General features: G+C 38.1%; 1 protein-coding gene across 3 annotated transcripts in view; it reads left to right on the top strand.

Moving 5' to 3' along the window:
• LOC106084944 (sodium- and chloride-dependent glycine transporter 1) overlaps positions 1-12,820 on the top strand; it is a 36,871-nt gene extending 24,051 nt beyond the window's left edge. For all 3 annotated transcript variants that reach the window (XM_059365292.1, XM_059365291.1, XM_059365293.1), the window contains exons 5-10: positions 4,911-5,034; positions 5,118-5,451; positions 8,361-8,512; positions 11,658-11,786; positions 12,140-12,340; positions 12,392-12,820. In XM_059365292.1, the coding sequence (XP_059221275.1) occupies positions 4,911-5,034; positions 5,118-5,451; positions 8,361-8,512; positions 11,658-11,786; positions 12,140-12,340; positions 12,392-12,709 (1,258 nt within the window). In that variant the 3' untranslated portion in view covers positions 12,710-12,820. The remainder of the gene's footprint in view (positions 1-4,910; positions 5,035-5,117; positions 5,452-8,360; positions 8,513-11,657; positions 11,787-12,139; positions 12,341-12,391) is intronic.
• Positions 12,821-17,467: the final 4,647 nt, after the last annotated feature.

Raw genomic sequence — 17,467 nt, 5'->3', positions numbered from 1 at the left:
GATTAGGTTTTTTTTTTATACCCACCATCATAGGATGGGTGCATACTTATCTAATCATTCCGTTTGTAACACCACGAAATATTCGGCTAAGACCACATAAAGTCTATATATTCTTGATAGTCTCGACGTTCTGTCGTCTGTCGAAATCACGATAGCGGTCTAACGCGTAGAGTTAGCCGCTTGAAACTTTGAACAGTTATTTAGTATTGATAAAGGTCGTTGGGGATTGCAAATGGGCCATATCGGTTCAGATTTAGATACAGCTCCCATATAAATCGATCTCCCGATTTGACTTCTTGAGCCCCAGGGTGCCGTAATGTTTGTCCGATTTGCTGAAATTTTGCATGTTGTGTACCGTTATGACTCCAAACAACTGTGCTATGTACGGTCCAAATCGGTCTGCAACCTGATATAGCTCCCATATAATCCGATCTCCACAATTTTTGTCCGATTAGGCTGAAAGTTTGCATGTAGTGTTCTGCTACGACTTCCAACAATTGTTTCTGGTACGGTCCACATCAGTCTATAACCTGATGTAGTTTCCATATGAACCTATCTACCGATTTGACTTCTTGAGTCCTTACAAACCTCAATCTTCATCCGATTTGGCTGAAACTTTGCGTGCGGTGTTCTGTTTTTACTTCCATCAACTGTGCCAAGTACGGTCCGAATCGGTCCATAACCCAATATAGCTCCCATATAAACCCATCTCCCGACTTGATTTCATGAGCCATTACAAGTAGCAATTTTGGTCCGATTTGGCTGACATATAGTGTTCCGCTACAACTTCCAACCAATGATCCAAATCGGTATATAACCTGATGTAGCTGCCATATGATTCGGCTGAAATTTTGTGTGCGGTGTTCTGTTTTTACTTTCAACAATTGTGACAAGTACGATCCAAATCGGTCTATAACCTGAAATAGCTCCCATATAAACCGATCTCCCGATTTGACTTCTTGATCCCTTACAAGCCTTAAATTTTGACCGATTTGACTGAAATTTTGCATGTAGTGTTCTGCTACAACTTCCAATAACTGTTTCTGATACGGTCCAAATCGGTCTATAACCAGATGTAGCTTCCATATGATCCGATCTCCGGATTTGACTTCTTGAGTCCTTACAAACCGCAATCTTCATCCGATTTGGCTGAAACTTTGCGTGCGGTGTTCTGTTTTTACTTCCATCAACTGTGCCAAGTACGGTCTGAATCGGTCCATAACCCAATATAGCTCCCATCTCTCGATTTGATTTCATGAGCCATTACAAGTAGCAATTTTGGTCCGATTTGGCTGACATATAGTGTTCCGCTACAACTTCCAACCAATGATCCAAATCGGTATATAACCTGATGTAGCTGCCATATGATTCGGCTGAAATTTTGTGTGCGGTGTTCTGTTTATAACCTGATATAGCTCCCATATAACCTGATATAGCTCCCATATAAATCGATCTCCCGATTTGACTTCTTGATCCCTTACAAGCCTCAATTTTTGTCCGATTTGACTGAAATTTTGCACTTGGTGTTCTTTTATGACTTCCAATCATTATGCCAAGTACAATTCAACGAGTCGATAACCTGATATAGCTCCAATGTAAACGGGTCTCTCGATCATCCTTGTTCGGTTCCTAGAAGCTTTAATTTAGTAAGCGTTTGGAAGATTAAGGAGCCACAATGAGCCATAGATCCAGAGCAGTCCGATCAATCCTACCATGTTCTGCACTCAATTTCCCTGTAGATATCATCCAGCTTGTTGAAAATCTTATACATGTGGATATATGGGAATTTATGAGCTTATGTGGCATATATCACTGGTTTTTTCCCTGTAGATTTGTCAGCTTTCTCAGTACCTTGGTGTCCAGAACAGTTTGATACTGCTAACTATAGCCCGTAGTTTTTTTAAACAATCTGCCACTACCATATGTATACCTTGTCACTCTAAGAGCGCTGATAACGCTAGACTAACCGCTTAGATCGTTCATTGGCCTCCTGTCGCATGAGATACCAATACTTTATGATCTCAACCAATCAATGCAAGAAGTTCCCTAACAATACCATACATTTGAAGAACGGCTCCACAGAGCAATAATTTGGCCCTGTATCAACATTGGAGCCTTTAGGCTGCAACATCTCAATAGTCGCAGGTGTGTGTTATATTAAGAACTTTATCTAAAGTTCTAACCTGAAGACTTTTATACGTGTCCTGCCACCCGACCCTTGACCCATGTATTAAAAGCAGATGCTCAATAGCGGCGTATATTTCATGAATGGTACTTGGTTGGCTCAAGTTCAGTAGTAGCTTTAGTTGAGACGCAAATGCAGATTTCAAAGTTTGCCCACGAAAATTGCATTGAGAACAGGGGCAAACTTCTCACATATCAATGAGTGCTGTGGGTTTCAAGTTTAGGTTCAATGAGAAGAGACCTCCTTTTTACAGCCGAATCCGAATGGCGTTCCGCAGTGCATCACCTCTTTGGGCAGAAGTTTTAACAAAAGTCGCCGGTATTATAAGAGGATAACTATTTTTGAAAATTTTTTCTGATATTCTCGCCAGGACTCGAAGCCAGGCTTTCAGCGTCATAGGCACACATGCTTACCTCTACGCTACGGTTGACTCCATTGAGATGCTAGACCATAATAAAATCAAGATTTTTTGCCTGTAAGGAAAGACCATCCTGCATTAGACAAGCCAACCTCTGCGCCACGGTCTAGCGTCTCTACTGAAGTCCATAATGACATCAAGATTTTTCACTTCTAAGGAAAGTTCACCCCGCCAAAAATCGGTATAACACCATTCTTGCGCCTTCGAGTAAAGTTTTGCCTTTTTATACTCTCCACCATAGGATGGGGGGTATACTTATTTCGTCATTCTGTTTGGAACTACTCGAAATATTCGTCTGAAATTTTGCATGACGTATTTTGTTATGATATCCAACAACTGTGCCAATTATGGTTCAAATCGGTTCATAACCTGATATAGCTGTCATATAAACATATCTGGGGACTTGACTTCTTGAGCCTCTAGAGTGCGCAATTTCTATCCGATTTGGCTGGAATTTTGCATGACGTATTTTATTCCTACTTTCAACAACTGTGTCATATAAGGTTCAATTCGGTTCATAACCTGATATAGCTGCCATATAAACCGATCTTGAATCTTGACTTCTTGAACCACTAGAGGGCGCAATATACATCCGATTTGAATGAAATTTTGTACGAAGTATATGATATCCAACAACTGTGCCAAGTGTGGTTCTAATCGGTTCATAACCTGATATAGCTGCCATATAAACCGGGATCTGGGATCTTGACATCTTGAGCCTCTAGAGGTCGCAATTATTATCGGATTTGCCTGAATGTTTGTACGACTGATTCTCTCATGACCATCAACATACGTGTTTATTATGGTCTGAATCAGTCTATAGCCCGATACAGCTCCCATATAAATCGATCTCTCTATTTTACTTCTTGAGCCCCCAAGGGGCGCAATTCGTATTCGAAATGGCTAACATTTTACACAGGTCTCCAACATATAATTTAATTGTGGTCCAAACCGGACCATTTCTTGATATCACTCTAGTAGCAGAGCAAATCTTTTCTTATATCCTTTTTTGCCTAAGAAGAGATGCCGGGAAAAGAACTCGACAAATGCGATCCATGGTGGAGGGTATATAAGATTCGGCCCGGCCGAACTTAGCACGCTTTTACTTGTTTTAGTCTGCATAAGATTAACAATCATCGTAAGATGTTTGCCAGCCATTTTGATGAAACACTCATCTACGGAAGTTACTGCATGTGTGCCTCACCGCACGAAGAAACTGTCACAAGACTCCACTAAGTGGTTTTGTGCCGACTCTCCTCATCGAACCCTTTTCAAGTTCGCCGTTAAGTGGCTGTAATTTTCCACCTCTTGGACGAAGAGGATTTGTATATCACCCATCTCACCCATAGAGGAGAGATAGAGACTATCACTAAATATCATTGAGAGCAATTTGGCCATACTCATTCCGGAAGTATTGTCAGTATAACTGTATTTATTTGCATCATTAGATGTGATGAAAGGTTTCTGATGTTCTCGCCGGTTACGCTAACTTTTAACCACCGCACAGTGGGATAGAATCGAAAAAAACCGTTAAAAATATACCATTTGAGAACGTATAGAAATAACTTTTTGAAATTTGAAGTGGTTGAAATTTGAGCTGAGGTGTTATCGAGATCGTGTGCATAATTTTAAGGTCCACAGTAGTCCGGACAGGTCTTATATAATTGGTCACTTTGGCCTTTTGAGAAATTTTTTGGGCTATCAAAACTGTATATTTCATTGTTCTTTCATTGTTGTTCGACAGAATGCTGATTTAGACAGAATGTGTAGGTTGATCTAACTATAGTGTTTAACTGGCTGTGAAATTTCTGTAGCCAGTACTACCCTAATCCTTCATAGTTCGGACTATGGGGTGTACGCATCCCCTCGGTCGGCAGGGTCGAGTGTGAGTGGCGTGGTAACGAAACGGAAAAAATAGTTCTTCTAAGTCCTTCTGATTTCTACTAAGATCAAATGGCGAAATCATATGGACTACATTGCATATTGGCTTTTTGACTTCACCAAAAGTTAATTTTTCATCCGATTTCGATGAAATATAGAATGGTACATTATTTTACCTTCTCCAACATCTGTAGCGAATACTGAACAGAGAGATCCTTTTGATTTTTGATGCCATATAAGCCATTTCCTTGAATTGAACCTGACTGTAGCAAGACAGACTGAAAGGTTATATCGATTGGTATATTTTCATGATATAAAGAAACACAAAATTTTGACAAACGTACAGGTTGAGGTATAATATGTGGTTTGCGGTATAAATACCAAACTTTCAAATAACATTTTCCTTTTGTTTTCTTATTTTTTAAGTTTAGAAATCCTTAAAATATCTGGCGGAATACATGAAATCGGTACCGTACAGTGGTCATTGTTTGCAGCTCTTGTTTTATCTTGGATATTGGTCTATATTTCCATTATTAAGGGTATTAAGACGGTAACTTTCTGCCATAAAACGCTTTAAACCTCATAAACCTTTTTCGTGGTTGTATAAACTTTAACTTTTTATTCATGTTTCAGGTTGGCAAGGTTGTATACTTTACTGCAACATTTCCATTTGTTATTCTGTTCATTTTATTCATACGGGGTGTTACTTTACCCGGTGCTATGAAGGGTATACTGTTTTATATTAAACCAGAGTGGTCACGTTTAGCAGATCTCAAAGTGTGGGCCGATGCTGCTATACAAATTTTTTTCTCCCTTGGTCCTGGCTGGGGAGGCATTGTCAACATGGCAAGTTTTAATAATTTTCGCAATAATGCCAAAAGTGATTCCATTTTAGTACCAATAATCAATTGTTCGACGAGCATTTTCGCTGGATTTGTGGTATTTTCTGTATTGGGATTTTTATCACGTAAGTAAAAAAAAAATTATGTAAATAGTTGCAATGTTTTAAGTTTTTAACATACCTTGTGTTTGTACAATAGTACGAGTAGGACATGGTAAATTATCTCAGACATTATAGAGATGTAGAGATTATCTGTAAAGTTCAAAAAAGGTCTCATACATTTCAAGTACATAGTAAGGAATCGTTTTGAGGGCTATATCTATGTTTGTAGTTCTGCAGATTCCAATCCTTCTGCAGATACCAGCGATTTTTCCAAAATTCACTGTGACGGGTAGGATTATCAAGGTTCCTCTTTGGATTGGAAAGTTCTTATTCAGCGATTCGTAACTATTTCGGCTATTCGTTGAAAAATCCACAGCATAAAAGAACCTTGTCGAAATACTAAGTTCAGGGAGTTGATGGCGGCCACCCTAGATAAACGGCTCATAAACGTAAAAATTAGGTATAAATCTGATAGTTCAGTTTAGTTCTATAGACCAGAGTGAGCCTGTCCTTCATTAAAGCCAGGGGACTGAGATCTGAGGTTCAAGAAGTCAAGCTCATTCGGGGGTTATATACTTTACTTACTTTAATTGGCTATGACAGAATATTTGTCCACTAGCCGAACGTTGAATAGCGTTCCAAGCGCCTCGATCTTCTACGCTCATTCTAAAATCTCTGACACCAAGTTTCGAGGTGTCTCCAACCATTTGATTTTTCCACCGGGATTTGATCTTCCAGGTTTGCGTATACCACCCTGCTTGACTTCTTTGCCGGAGCTTCATCCATTCTGACAATATGACCTAGCAAACGCAGCCGTTGTATTTTGATGCGTGTAACTATGCTATCGTCGTCATACAACTCATACAGCTCGTGGTTTATAAGTCGCCTATATTCTCCATTAACGCAGACTGGTCCATATATATTATGAAGAATCTTTCTCTCAAATACTCCAATCACAGCCTCATATGCTTTCAAAAGTACCCATGCTTCAGAACCATATAACAACACGGGTAGTATCAGTGTCTTGTATAGTGTAATCTTCGTCTGTCGAGAGGTGGCCTTGTTTCTAAACTGCTTACATAGTCCAAAGTAGCATCTATTTACCAGTGTTATTATTTTTCGCTTTATCTCAAAACTGGTGTCATTCGTTTCGGTTATGGAGGTGCCGATGTAAATTAAGTTACTGACTGTCTTAAAGTTGTGGTTCCTAACTTTCTCCATTTTCTTTATCTGTTCGGTTGTACAAGGCGTTTTGGGATTTGAAATCATCCATTTCGTCTGAACTCCATTTACAGCCAGACCCATTTTCATTGACTCTCTTTTGATTCTTTCAAAGGCTGCAGTTATTACTTCCGGTGGCCGACCTATGATACCGATGTGGTAGGCATAAGCGAGTAGCATGTGTTCTCTTGTGATTAGAGTGCCATATCTATTCACATCTGCATCTCGTATAATCTTCTCCAGCAGTATATTAAAGAGATCACACGATAGGCTGTAACCTTGTCTGAAACCTCGTTTGGTATTGAATTGTTCGTAGAGATTCTTTCCTACTCTTACAGACGAACGCGTATCAGCAAGTGTCATCCTGCAGAGTCTTATTAATTTTGCAGGGATACCAAACTCAGATATGGCTTGAAATACCTTTGAACCTATAGGGGTATCAAAAGCAGCTTTGTAGTCAACAAATAGATGGAAGGTGTTGATTTATCCTTCTCGAGTCTTTTCTAGGATTTGGCGCAGAGTGAATATCTGGTCCAAGGTGGATTTACCAGGTCTAAAGCCGCATTGATAGGGCCCAATTATCTCATTGACTTTAGGTTTTAATCTTTCACACAGTACGCTCGAGAGTATTAAATATGCGATGGGGAGGAGACTTATTCCTCAGTAGTTGGCATATTCCGTCTTGTCTCCTTTCTTGTGTACAGGACATAGTATGCTGAGGTTCCAATCATCGGGTATGCGTTTTCCTAGCCAGATTGCGCAGATAAGCTGATGCATTAGCGTTTCGCCTCCGGTCTTAAATAGTTCAGCGGGTAACCCGTCGGCTCCTGCTGCCTTGTTGTTCTTTAGTCGGGTCACTGCTACTTGGACCTCATTCCGACTAGGAGATAAACATTCTATACCATCATCATTGATTGGTTATGCGGTATCGTTTGATGGGCCCAAGACTTTCAATCAAGAGATCGGTCTATATGGCAGCTATATCCAAATATGTACCGACAAGGGAAAAATTAAAAAATATGTCGAGTGGCCTAACACAATTCACTGTCCAAATTTCAGTAAAATCGAATAAGACATGTGGCTTTTATGAGCCTAAGAGCTTAAATCAACTGATGGGTCTATATGGGGCTGAATCAAGATATAGTCCGATAAAGCTTATCTTCGAACTTAACCTGCATAGGAAAAAAAAAAATCTGTGCAAAGTTTCATCTTAATATCTCAATTTTTAAAAACTGTTGCGTGATTTCAACAGACAGAGGGACGGACATGGCTAGATCGTTTTAGATTTTTACGACGATCAAGAATATATACACTTTATAAGTCCAAGGAAATGTTTTTACAATGAAAAGATTTTGCAAGTCATGATTTCCCTAAGTGTTATGTACAAAAAACTTTATAGAAAAGTGATGAGTCAAATTCCATGGTTAAAAAAAAAACTCCAAATTGAGAACTACAATACAATATATATAGCATTCGTAAGTAAGCATCACTCGATTTTCACTTACACAGACGAAGTTATTACATTTTTGAAAGGATTTCCCTGAAGTTTGGTAAGGAATAAACATCGGATCAAAATTATATCCATATATCGCCAATTTATAGAAACAGCCCAAGTTGCACTTATAGAGAGTTGTAGGCTATTTTATTGACGGCACTGCCCGACTTTTGCCTTTCGTTATTTTTTATGAAGTTTTAAATTGTTTGAATTTCAGACCAAACCGGCATTCCAGTGGCAGATGTTGCCACCTCAGGTCCAGGACTTGCATTTGTAACATATCCTCAAGCCATTGCTATGCTGCCATTCTCACATATATGGGCTGGTTTATTCTTTTGCATGTTATTCTTTCTCGGATTGGATTCTCTGGTGAGTTATATTGGGTTGCCCAAAAAGTAATTGCGGATTTTTCATATAATCGGCGTTGAAAATTTTTTCACAGCTTGTGACTCTGTAATTGCATTCTTTCTTCTGTCAGTTATCAGCTGTTACTTTTAGCTTGCTTTAGAAAAAAAGTGTAAAAAAGTATATTTGATTAAAGTTCATTCTAAGTTCCATTAAAAATGCATTTACTTTCTTTTAAAAAATCCGCAATTACTTTTTGGGCAACCCTAGTTTTAATTGCTAGTTTTTATATATTGTAGTAAATTTGAAAGCGTTCGCCAAATGGTGTGCGGCACTTATTGATAAGAACATTTACAACAATATACCCAGTGAATCAAGCGTTCAGAATGCGGTCAGAACAGAAGTCTGTAAAATTCGGCAAATTCATCCGAATTCGGATCGAAAGTCAGTTCGAATTATCAACCAAAAATAAGTACTGTAGGAAAGTTTTTAAAAAAAAAACGCATACAATTCGGAAAAATGCATATAATCTTTATTTGAATCGATAGTGCGGTCGATATAATTTAATGTTTGAAGATTATTTCATGCATATGTTGACCGTGACTGCGCCTCAAATGGTCCATCTGCTTAGTCCAATATTGGCATACTTTTTCCAACATTTCGGCCAGTATCTCATGAATATATAATTCAATGTTGTTTTCCAATGCGTCAATTGAAGCGGGCTTGTCTGTGTAGACATCAGCTTCATCATAGCCCCAGAAAAAAAAAATCGAATGGCGTTAAGCCGCACGATCTAGCCGGCCAATTGACCGGTCCCGAACATGAAATAAAATGTTCAACGAACTTGCCTCTTAATAAGTCCATTGCCTCCTTTATAAGTCCACACATCGTGTGTGGCATGTGGCATCGTTTTGTTGGAACCACATGTCATGCAAGTCAAGCTATTTTGGGCAAAAAAAAGGTTGGATATCATTTCACGGTAACGCTCACCACTCAGAGTTACGTTACGATTCGCATCATCTTTGAAGAAGTACGGTCCAATGATGCCACCAGCTCATAAACAGCACCAAACTGTGACTTTTTCTGGATGCATTGGTAGCTCTTACAATGCTTCTGGCTGATCTTCACTCCAAAATTGACAATTCTACTTATTTACATACCCATTGAGCCAAAAATGTGATTTGACCCTGTAGAAGAAGAAGACCGCGATGCACTTTCTTAACAGAGCACGTATTTTGATAATAAAATTCAATAATTTGCAAGCGTTGTTCGTTTGTAAGACGATTCATGGTAAAGTTATAGACCAACTGAAGATGTTTGACAGAGAAACAAAACACGAAACGTGCGTGAACTGTTTAAATCATTGCTAGCAAAAAGGTCATTGCTACAAAATCACCCTTTATATAGAGTAGTTGACACGACTTCGGAACGAATTGTCGGAGGAAAAGCTAATGTTTTTGCCGACACTTTACAACGAATTCTGATCCAAAATTATGGGAAATTCGGAAAGAAATTTAGAGTTGTCGTTAAGACTTCTTACCGAATTCTGATATTGAGCCTTAATGAATAGGGATGTGTTTTCCGACTTGTGTCGATTTCTGACCGACAGTATATTAGATTTCCTTAAGAATTCGGATGTTTTTGAGTATTCGAGTCCGGTTTCCGACGGTTCAAATTGCAAATTTTCTCCTTAACATTTCCTTAAGAATCTCCATTTTATAGCCTATTCCGAACGGGAGAAGTTTTTACATGGCATAGTACCTCATAGATCTCACCAGCATGGAATAACTACGACTTAATATTTTTTTTTGATGTTCTCGGCAGTATTCGAACCCAGGCACTCAGCGTCATAGGCGAGCATGCTTACTTCTTTGCTACGGTGGCATCTAACAAACAAATATATGCAAACCACACAGATAAAAATAATTTTGAAAAACAACAACTTTGGTCGAAAAAACGACTACAAAATTTGTTAATTTTTCTGCAACAATTTATTTTGAATCTCAACAACCCAAAGCACAAATTTGTTGTTGAAAGGCACTCTTTCCAAGCCAACATATAACAACAATAACAATATCACATCATCTTCCTTATGATGAAATAAATCAATAATTATTGATTTAAGTACCTAAATTGATTGATTGACTTAAGTACTGCTGCACAGTAATAAGTGTCGCAATAAATTAAATTAAAAAGAAAAGGTAAAAACCTCTATAATTTTTTTCTAAATACGAAATTCATATTTTTTTATGCCGAATTTTCTAAAATAAGTTTAATGAAAAAAAAAACAAAATTTTTTTTTGGCCGACCGGGGGTTTCGAACCTTTGTTTGCAACTCATGAATTTGTTGAAAGTCAACAAAATTTCGATAATTTTGTCTGTCAAGTCTCTTGTATAGACATACTTGTGTACTTCAACAAATAATGTCTTCGTTTCAATGCTAAAATTCGTTGAATATTAAAAGTGTCACTTACAAATTTGGTAGTTGGTTTTTTCTAAGAGTTATTTTTTTCTGTGCAGCAAGCAAAAAAAAAAAAATGATAAAAACATTCGACAACGAGTTCAGAAATCGTTCAGAATTCCTTTCGAACTGTCGGACGAAAAATTCAGAAAAAAACACTACAACAAGATGTTCAGAAATCGTTCAGAACTGTCGGAAAAAAAAATCCTTCAGAAAATCAAACAGAACTCGAAACGATTTCTGTAAGATCATGACGGAAGCGTACAGAATTTGTACAGTAATGTTAGACATCCGAAATTTGGTTTACTGGGTACAGGTCTAATATGCTGTATTTTATTTAAATCCTATGCAGTGCAAGTCATTTGTTCTGGATAAAATATCAGTGCAAAGTTGTAATGGTAAGTTATCGATAACATGCAATTACAGATAATAAGAAAGATTAATCGTGATTTGTATTATACAGTGCTAAAATGAAACACAGCAATAGAGCTCATCTTCGAACTTATACTGCATTTGGTTAAACAAATTGTATAAAAGTTTTAGATCAATATCTTTATGTTAATAATGTTTCGTTGGACAACCGACAGTTTTGGCGTACGGACGGACATGTAAAGATAGTCTTAGAACTATAGCACGATCAAAAATATATGCATACATATTTATTCATATTTTCCTTATAATTTTCCACTTTTCATAATCTCATTACAGTTTGTACAAATCGAATCAATTGTTTCCTCAGTACTTGATGAGATACCGAAAGTAAGACCTTATAAATATGCTGTGACATTTATCTCATGCTTCTTCATGTTTTTGGTGTCCATAATATTTGCCACAAATGTAAGTTAGTATCCGCTGAGGAAGAGAAAAAAAAAAAAACTGAAGATCATCCATAATTATTGGGTTGCCCACAAAAGTAATTGCGGATTTTTCATATAATCGGCGTTGACAAATTTTTTCACAGCTTGTGACTCTGTAATTGCACTCTTTCTTCTGTCAGTTATCAGCTGTTACTTTTAGCTTGCTTTAGAAAAAAAGTGTAAAAAAAGTATATTTGATTAAAGTTCATTCTAAGTCTTATTAAAAATGCATTTACTTTCTTTTAAAAAATTTGCAATTACTTTTTGGGCAACTCAATATAATATTATAATGATTATGAATTTTTCTTCATATTATACCTTAATATGTTCCAGGGAGGCATGTATATTGTCCAACTATTGGATTGGTACTCCGCCTCTGTATCGGTGATTTTGATTTGCATCATTGAAGTGCTTATTGTTGCCTGGATTTATGGTGTGGATAATTTTGTTGATGATATATATTTTATGCTTGGCAAGAAACCTGAAAGAATATGGCACTATTGTTGGAAATACGTTACGCCCCTCATACTGGTGGTAAGTTATGCAAATTTCACTCTAATCAAGTATTTGTAATGTGCTTTCCAGTTTATTTTCTTTACTAGCATTGTTTTTAATCGCCCGGTACGATATAATGATCAAGTCTATCCAGACTGGGCTGTAGCTTTGGGTTGGTGTAGTTGTGCCATATCCATTATTTGCATTCCATTGTATATGCTATGGACCGTTTGTCATCGTAAGGGCACTTTAAGGGAAAATTTCACCGATTCGCTGAAAACGAAATTTTGGTTGCCTGCACAAGATGATTATCGTATGGCCTATGCTGAGTTTAAGACAGCCCGTAAGCTGATGGATGAGTTAAGTGGGCGCAATTTCGAAAAAGTCGAAATGCTAAAGAAGGTATAAGTTACGGCCAGTTGTTTGGTTTTTAGTATAATTTAAGAGATTAACTTGTAAGAGTAAAGATGTATAGTTTTGGGCCAAAATAAAGAAATAAGAGTTCCTCGGGTATTTTAACACCAACAAAAAATATTTTCACTTGGAATGACTGTTGCAATTTGCATTTGCATGTAATGGGATTAAAAACGTTAAAGCTCAGCGTGATTAAAAGGTTAAAGCTCAGCGTTAGGTCTGCGTCAAAAATATTGCGGGAGAATCTATACACTTACAATTGATATGGTTTAAAAGATTGCAGTATCTCAAAGGTGAGTATGACATAATACATGCAGAAAGTCCTTCAGAAATGCCTGGATGCAAACTGTGTTCAAAACATTAAAAAATTTGGGTTGGCAGCGAGCGTAGGGGATTGCCCACACTTCCATTTAAAAAGTAAACTTTTACTGTAACTAAGAAGTCTGCGATTTTGCTTAATAAATAATTGTCTCAAATAGTTTTCTCAAATAAAAATAGTTATCTCAAACAACACGTCTGATAAATAAAGAATCTTAAAACAAGTGAGAAGGCGTTAAGTTCGGCCGGGCCGAACTTTGGATCAGGTATCTATGTAAACCACCTTACGTCCCAAAACCTTAAATCGAGAGATCGGACTATATGGCAGCTATATCCAAATCTAAACTGTTTTGGGCCAAATTGCAGAAATATGTCGAAGAGCCTTACACAACTCACTGTCCCAAATTTCGGTGACATCGGACAATAAACGCGCCTTTAATGGGCCCAAAACCTTAAATCGGGAGATCGGTCTACTTGGCAGCTATATCCAAATCTGGACCGATCTGGGCGAAATTGGAGAAGTATGTCGAAGGTTCAAACACAACTCACTGCCCCAAATTTTGGCAAAATCGGACAATAAATGCGCCTTTTATGGACCCAAGATCTTAAATCGCGAGATCGGTCTATATGGCAGCTATATCCAAATCTGAACTGAACTGAGCCAAATTGATGAAATATGTCGAAGGGCCTAACACAACTAACTGTCCCAAATTTCAGCAAAATCGAATAATAAATGTGGTTTTTATGGGCCTAAGGCCCTAAATCGGCGGATCGGTTTATATGGGGGCTGTATCAAGATATAGTCCGATATAGCCCATCTTCGAACTTAACCTGCTTATGGACAAAAAAGGAATCTGTGCAAAATTTCAGCTCAATATTTCGATTTCAACAGACAGACGGACGGGCATGGCTAGATCGTCTTAGATTTTCACGCTGATCAAGAATATATATACTTTATAGGGTTGGAAGTGGATGTTTCGATGTGTTGCAAACAGAATGTTTAAAGAATATACCCCATCCTTCGGATGTAGGTTTAACTAGAGCCTTGAAGGACGGACGATAAAATTTAGCAAAGGTAAATAAAACACCTCACTCAAAATTTTATAAAGATCAAACCAAAATTGTGGCTTCTATAGCCTTATAAAGCCATATCGGATGGACGATATATATGGGAGCTATATCTAAATCTGAACCGATTTTAATGAAACTTTGCACACATATTGTAACGTCAAAAAAAAAAAACATCTCACGCAAAATTTTGCAAAGATCGGACCAAAATTGTGGCTTCTATAGCATTCAAAGGCCATATCGGGTGAAAGATATGTATGGGAGCTATATCTAAATCTGAACCGATTTCAATGAAATTTTGCACACGCGTTTAACCAAATTATTGGGGCGTTAAATGAAACATCTCGTGCAAAATTTTGTAAATAACGGACCAAAATTCTAGTTTCTATAGCCTTAAAGACCATATCGGATGGAAGATATATATGGGAGCTATATTTAAATCTGAACCGATTTTAATGAAATTTATCACACGTATTGAGACTTAAAATGAAAAATCGCTTGCAAAATTTTGGTAGTTCTATTGAGGTCGGACCAAAATTGTGGCTTCTACCGCCTTAATAGGACATACCGGATGAAAGATATATATGGGAGCTATATCTAAATCTGAACCGTTTTTTTCAAAATCAATAGAGTTCCTTTGACCAAAGTGACTTGTGTAAAATTTTGTACCAGTCGGACAACAAATGCGACCTGTAACTTGATTACAAGAATACATGGACAGACAGACGGACATAGCTAAATCGAATCAGGATATGATTCTAAGCCGATCGGTATACTTATAAATGGGTCTTTCTCTTTTCCTTCTTAGCTTTGCAAACAAATGCACAAGTTATAATACCTTGTACCACAGTTATGATGTAGCGTATAAAAATAGCCTTACCAGTAAGAGCGTCTTTAAACGTTTAATTTTTAGCATCTAGTTTAACAAATAAAAGCGTGCTAAGTTCGGCCGGGTCCAATCTTGGGAACCAAGCACCATGAGTTCTGCTAAAAATGTTCACAAAATAAATTTAGTAGAATTTGATTCTACATACCAATCTTCTGTCAAACCAGCAAATATTAAAGCTTCTACGAACCGAACAAGGATGATCGAGTGAACGGTTTACATTGGAGCAATATCAGGTTATAGACTGATTTGAACCGTACTTGCCACAGTTGTTGAAAGTCGTAACAGAACACCGCAAGTAAAATTTCAGCCAAATCAGACAAAAATTACGGCTTGTAAGGACTCAAGAATTCAAATCGGGAGATCGGTTTGTATCGGAGCTATTTATATCAGGTTATATACCAATTCAGATGGTACTTGTCATAGCTGTTGGAAGTAACAACAGAACACTACATGCAAAGTTTCAGTCTAATCGGATGAAAATTGCGGCTTCCAGGAACTCCAAAATCATTTCGGGACCATTTGCAATCCCCAACGACCTACAATACATCAATAGTAAAATCTGTGCAAAATTTCAAGCGGCTACCTCAACACGTTCGACCGCAATCGTGATTTCGACAGACGGACGGACAGACGGACATGGCTACAATAAATAGACTCAGAACGTCGAGAAGATGAAGAATATATGTACTGTATGGGGTTTTAGACTAATATTTCGAGGTGTTACAAACGGAATGACTAGATTAGTATACCCCCATCCTACGGTGATTGGTATTAGAAACCATATTTGGTTGTTGAAAGTCGAAACAGAACACAGCATGCAAAATTTCAGGCAAAACGGATAAAAATTATGGCTTGTAAGGACTCAAGAAGTCAAATCGGGAGATCGGTTTATATGGGAGCTGTATCAGGACCGTACCCGCCACATATGTTAGATGTCTCAACAAAACACTCCATGCAAACTTTCATCCAAATCGGACAAAAATTGCAGCTTCCAGGAGCTCAAGAAGTCAAATCGGGAGATCGGTTTATATGGGAGGTATATCAGGTTACAGCCCGATTTGAACCGTTATGAGCACAGCTGTTGGAAATCATAACAGAACACCGCATGCTAAATTTAATCTAAATCGGGCAAAAGTTGTGGCTTCCAGGGGCTGAAGAAGTCAACTCGGGAGATAGGTTTATATGGGAGCTATAATTAAATCTGAACTGATATGGTCAATTTGCAATCCCCCATGACCTACATCAATATTATGTACCTGTGCGGCTACTTTTCCAGTCACGGTAAAGTTGCAGAAAAAGTCCCCGAAACAAGACCTCAATCACATTTTTTAGGGAATTAGGAAATCGGACCACTAAAGATTTGGCAACCACAAAAATTTTCGATATACCGAGGTGACCCACTTTGGGGGCTTATCAAAAGGAGCCCGAACTCCCTAGGTCCTTGAAATTTTGCACACGATCGCTATAACATCTCAGCTCTAACCATTTTTTTTTAAATTATTTTTTCTTGTTTTTTTCGGTTCTATCACACTGTATGTCTGATGAAACAGTGAGACGGTGGAGTATACCTGGCATCACTTTATCTACCTTTCGATTTTCCGACATCGCCACCCACGTAGGAGCTGCAACGGTTGGTGGGAAAGGCAAAACTGGCAGGATATAAGGAAATGAGGGTGCTATGCGAACTCTCACCACATTTCGTGGGGTAGTTCCAACATTAATAAGCGGGGCCAAGCCCCGGCAGAATTCTTGAATACCAACGACCTAATAACACTTAATATTGGTAGCATAGCTACCTTTGTTAATAGGATTAGGGAGGAGGTTTTAGATGTGACGATATGTTCGAAAAATCTAATCGACGATAATCTCTGACCATTGCTACATTAGGTTTGGAATAGCGCCGCCACCACCGAATCCAATAAGCTTCCGTAATTCTATGCAGAAGGGCCAAAAGGGTCTCAATGTTAATCCAAGATCGAAATCTGCTAGTTCACGAGGAAGACGAAGGTGAGCCAATTTCGATAACTGAGAATGTCAAATATTTAGGTGTGATCTTAGACAGGAAATTGAATTGAAAGTGCCATATTCAGCAGCGTAGATGGGGCGTAAACTTAAAATGAGGCCTGAATCCGAGGACTACTGGCTTTACAGGAGCGTGGATAGACCTATACGTACTTTTGCCTCAGTAGGTAGGACTACTGGCTTCGTGGATAGACTAATACTTACGCCTCAGTAGTTTGGTGGACTGCGATGGCGAAAAAGTGAAATGTTAGGATAATACAACAGGTTCAGAGATCATGTTATCTTGGCAAAGGCGAAGCGATGAGAACTTCGCCCACATTGACATACAGATTACTTAGGTGTGAACTTTGACCTTGTCAGATATACTTAGGTGTGATCTTGGATAGGAAACTGAATTGGAAGTGTCACATTCAGGAGCGTACTGAGAAGGCTCACAGATGTTGGATACTATGTAG

This window comes from Stomoxys calcitrans, chromosome 3 (assembly GCF_963082655.1).
Source record: "Stomoxys calcitrans chromosome 3, idStoCalc2.1, whole genome shotgun sequence".
NCBI lineage: Eukaryota > Metazoa > Arthropoda > Insecta > Diptera > Muscidae > Stomoxys > Stomoxys calcitrans.
This window is presented reverse-complemented; position numbering and strand designations above follow the sequence as displayed.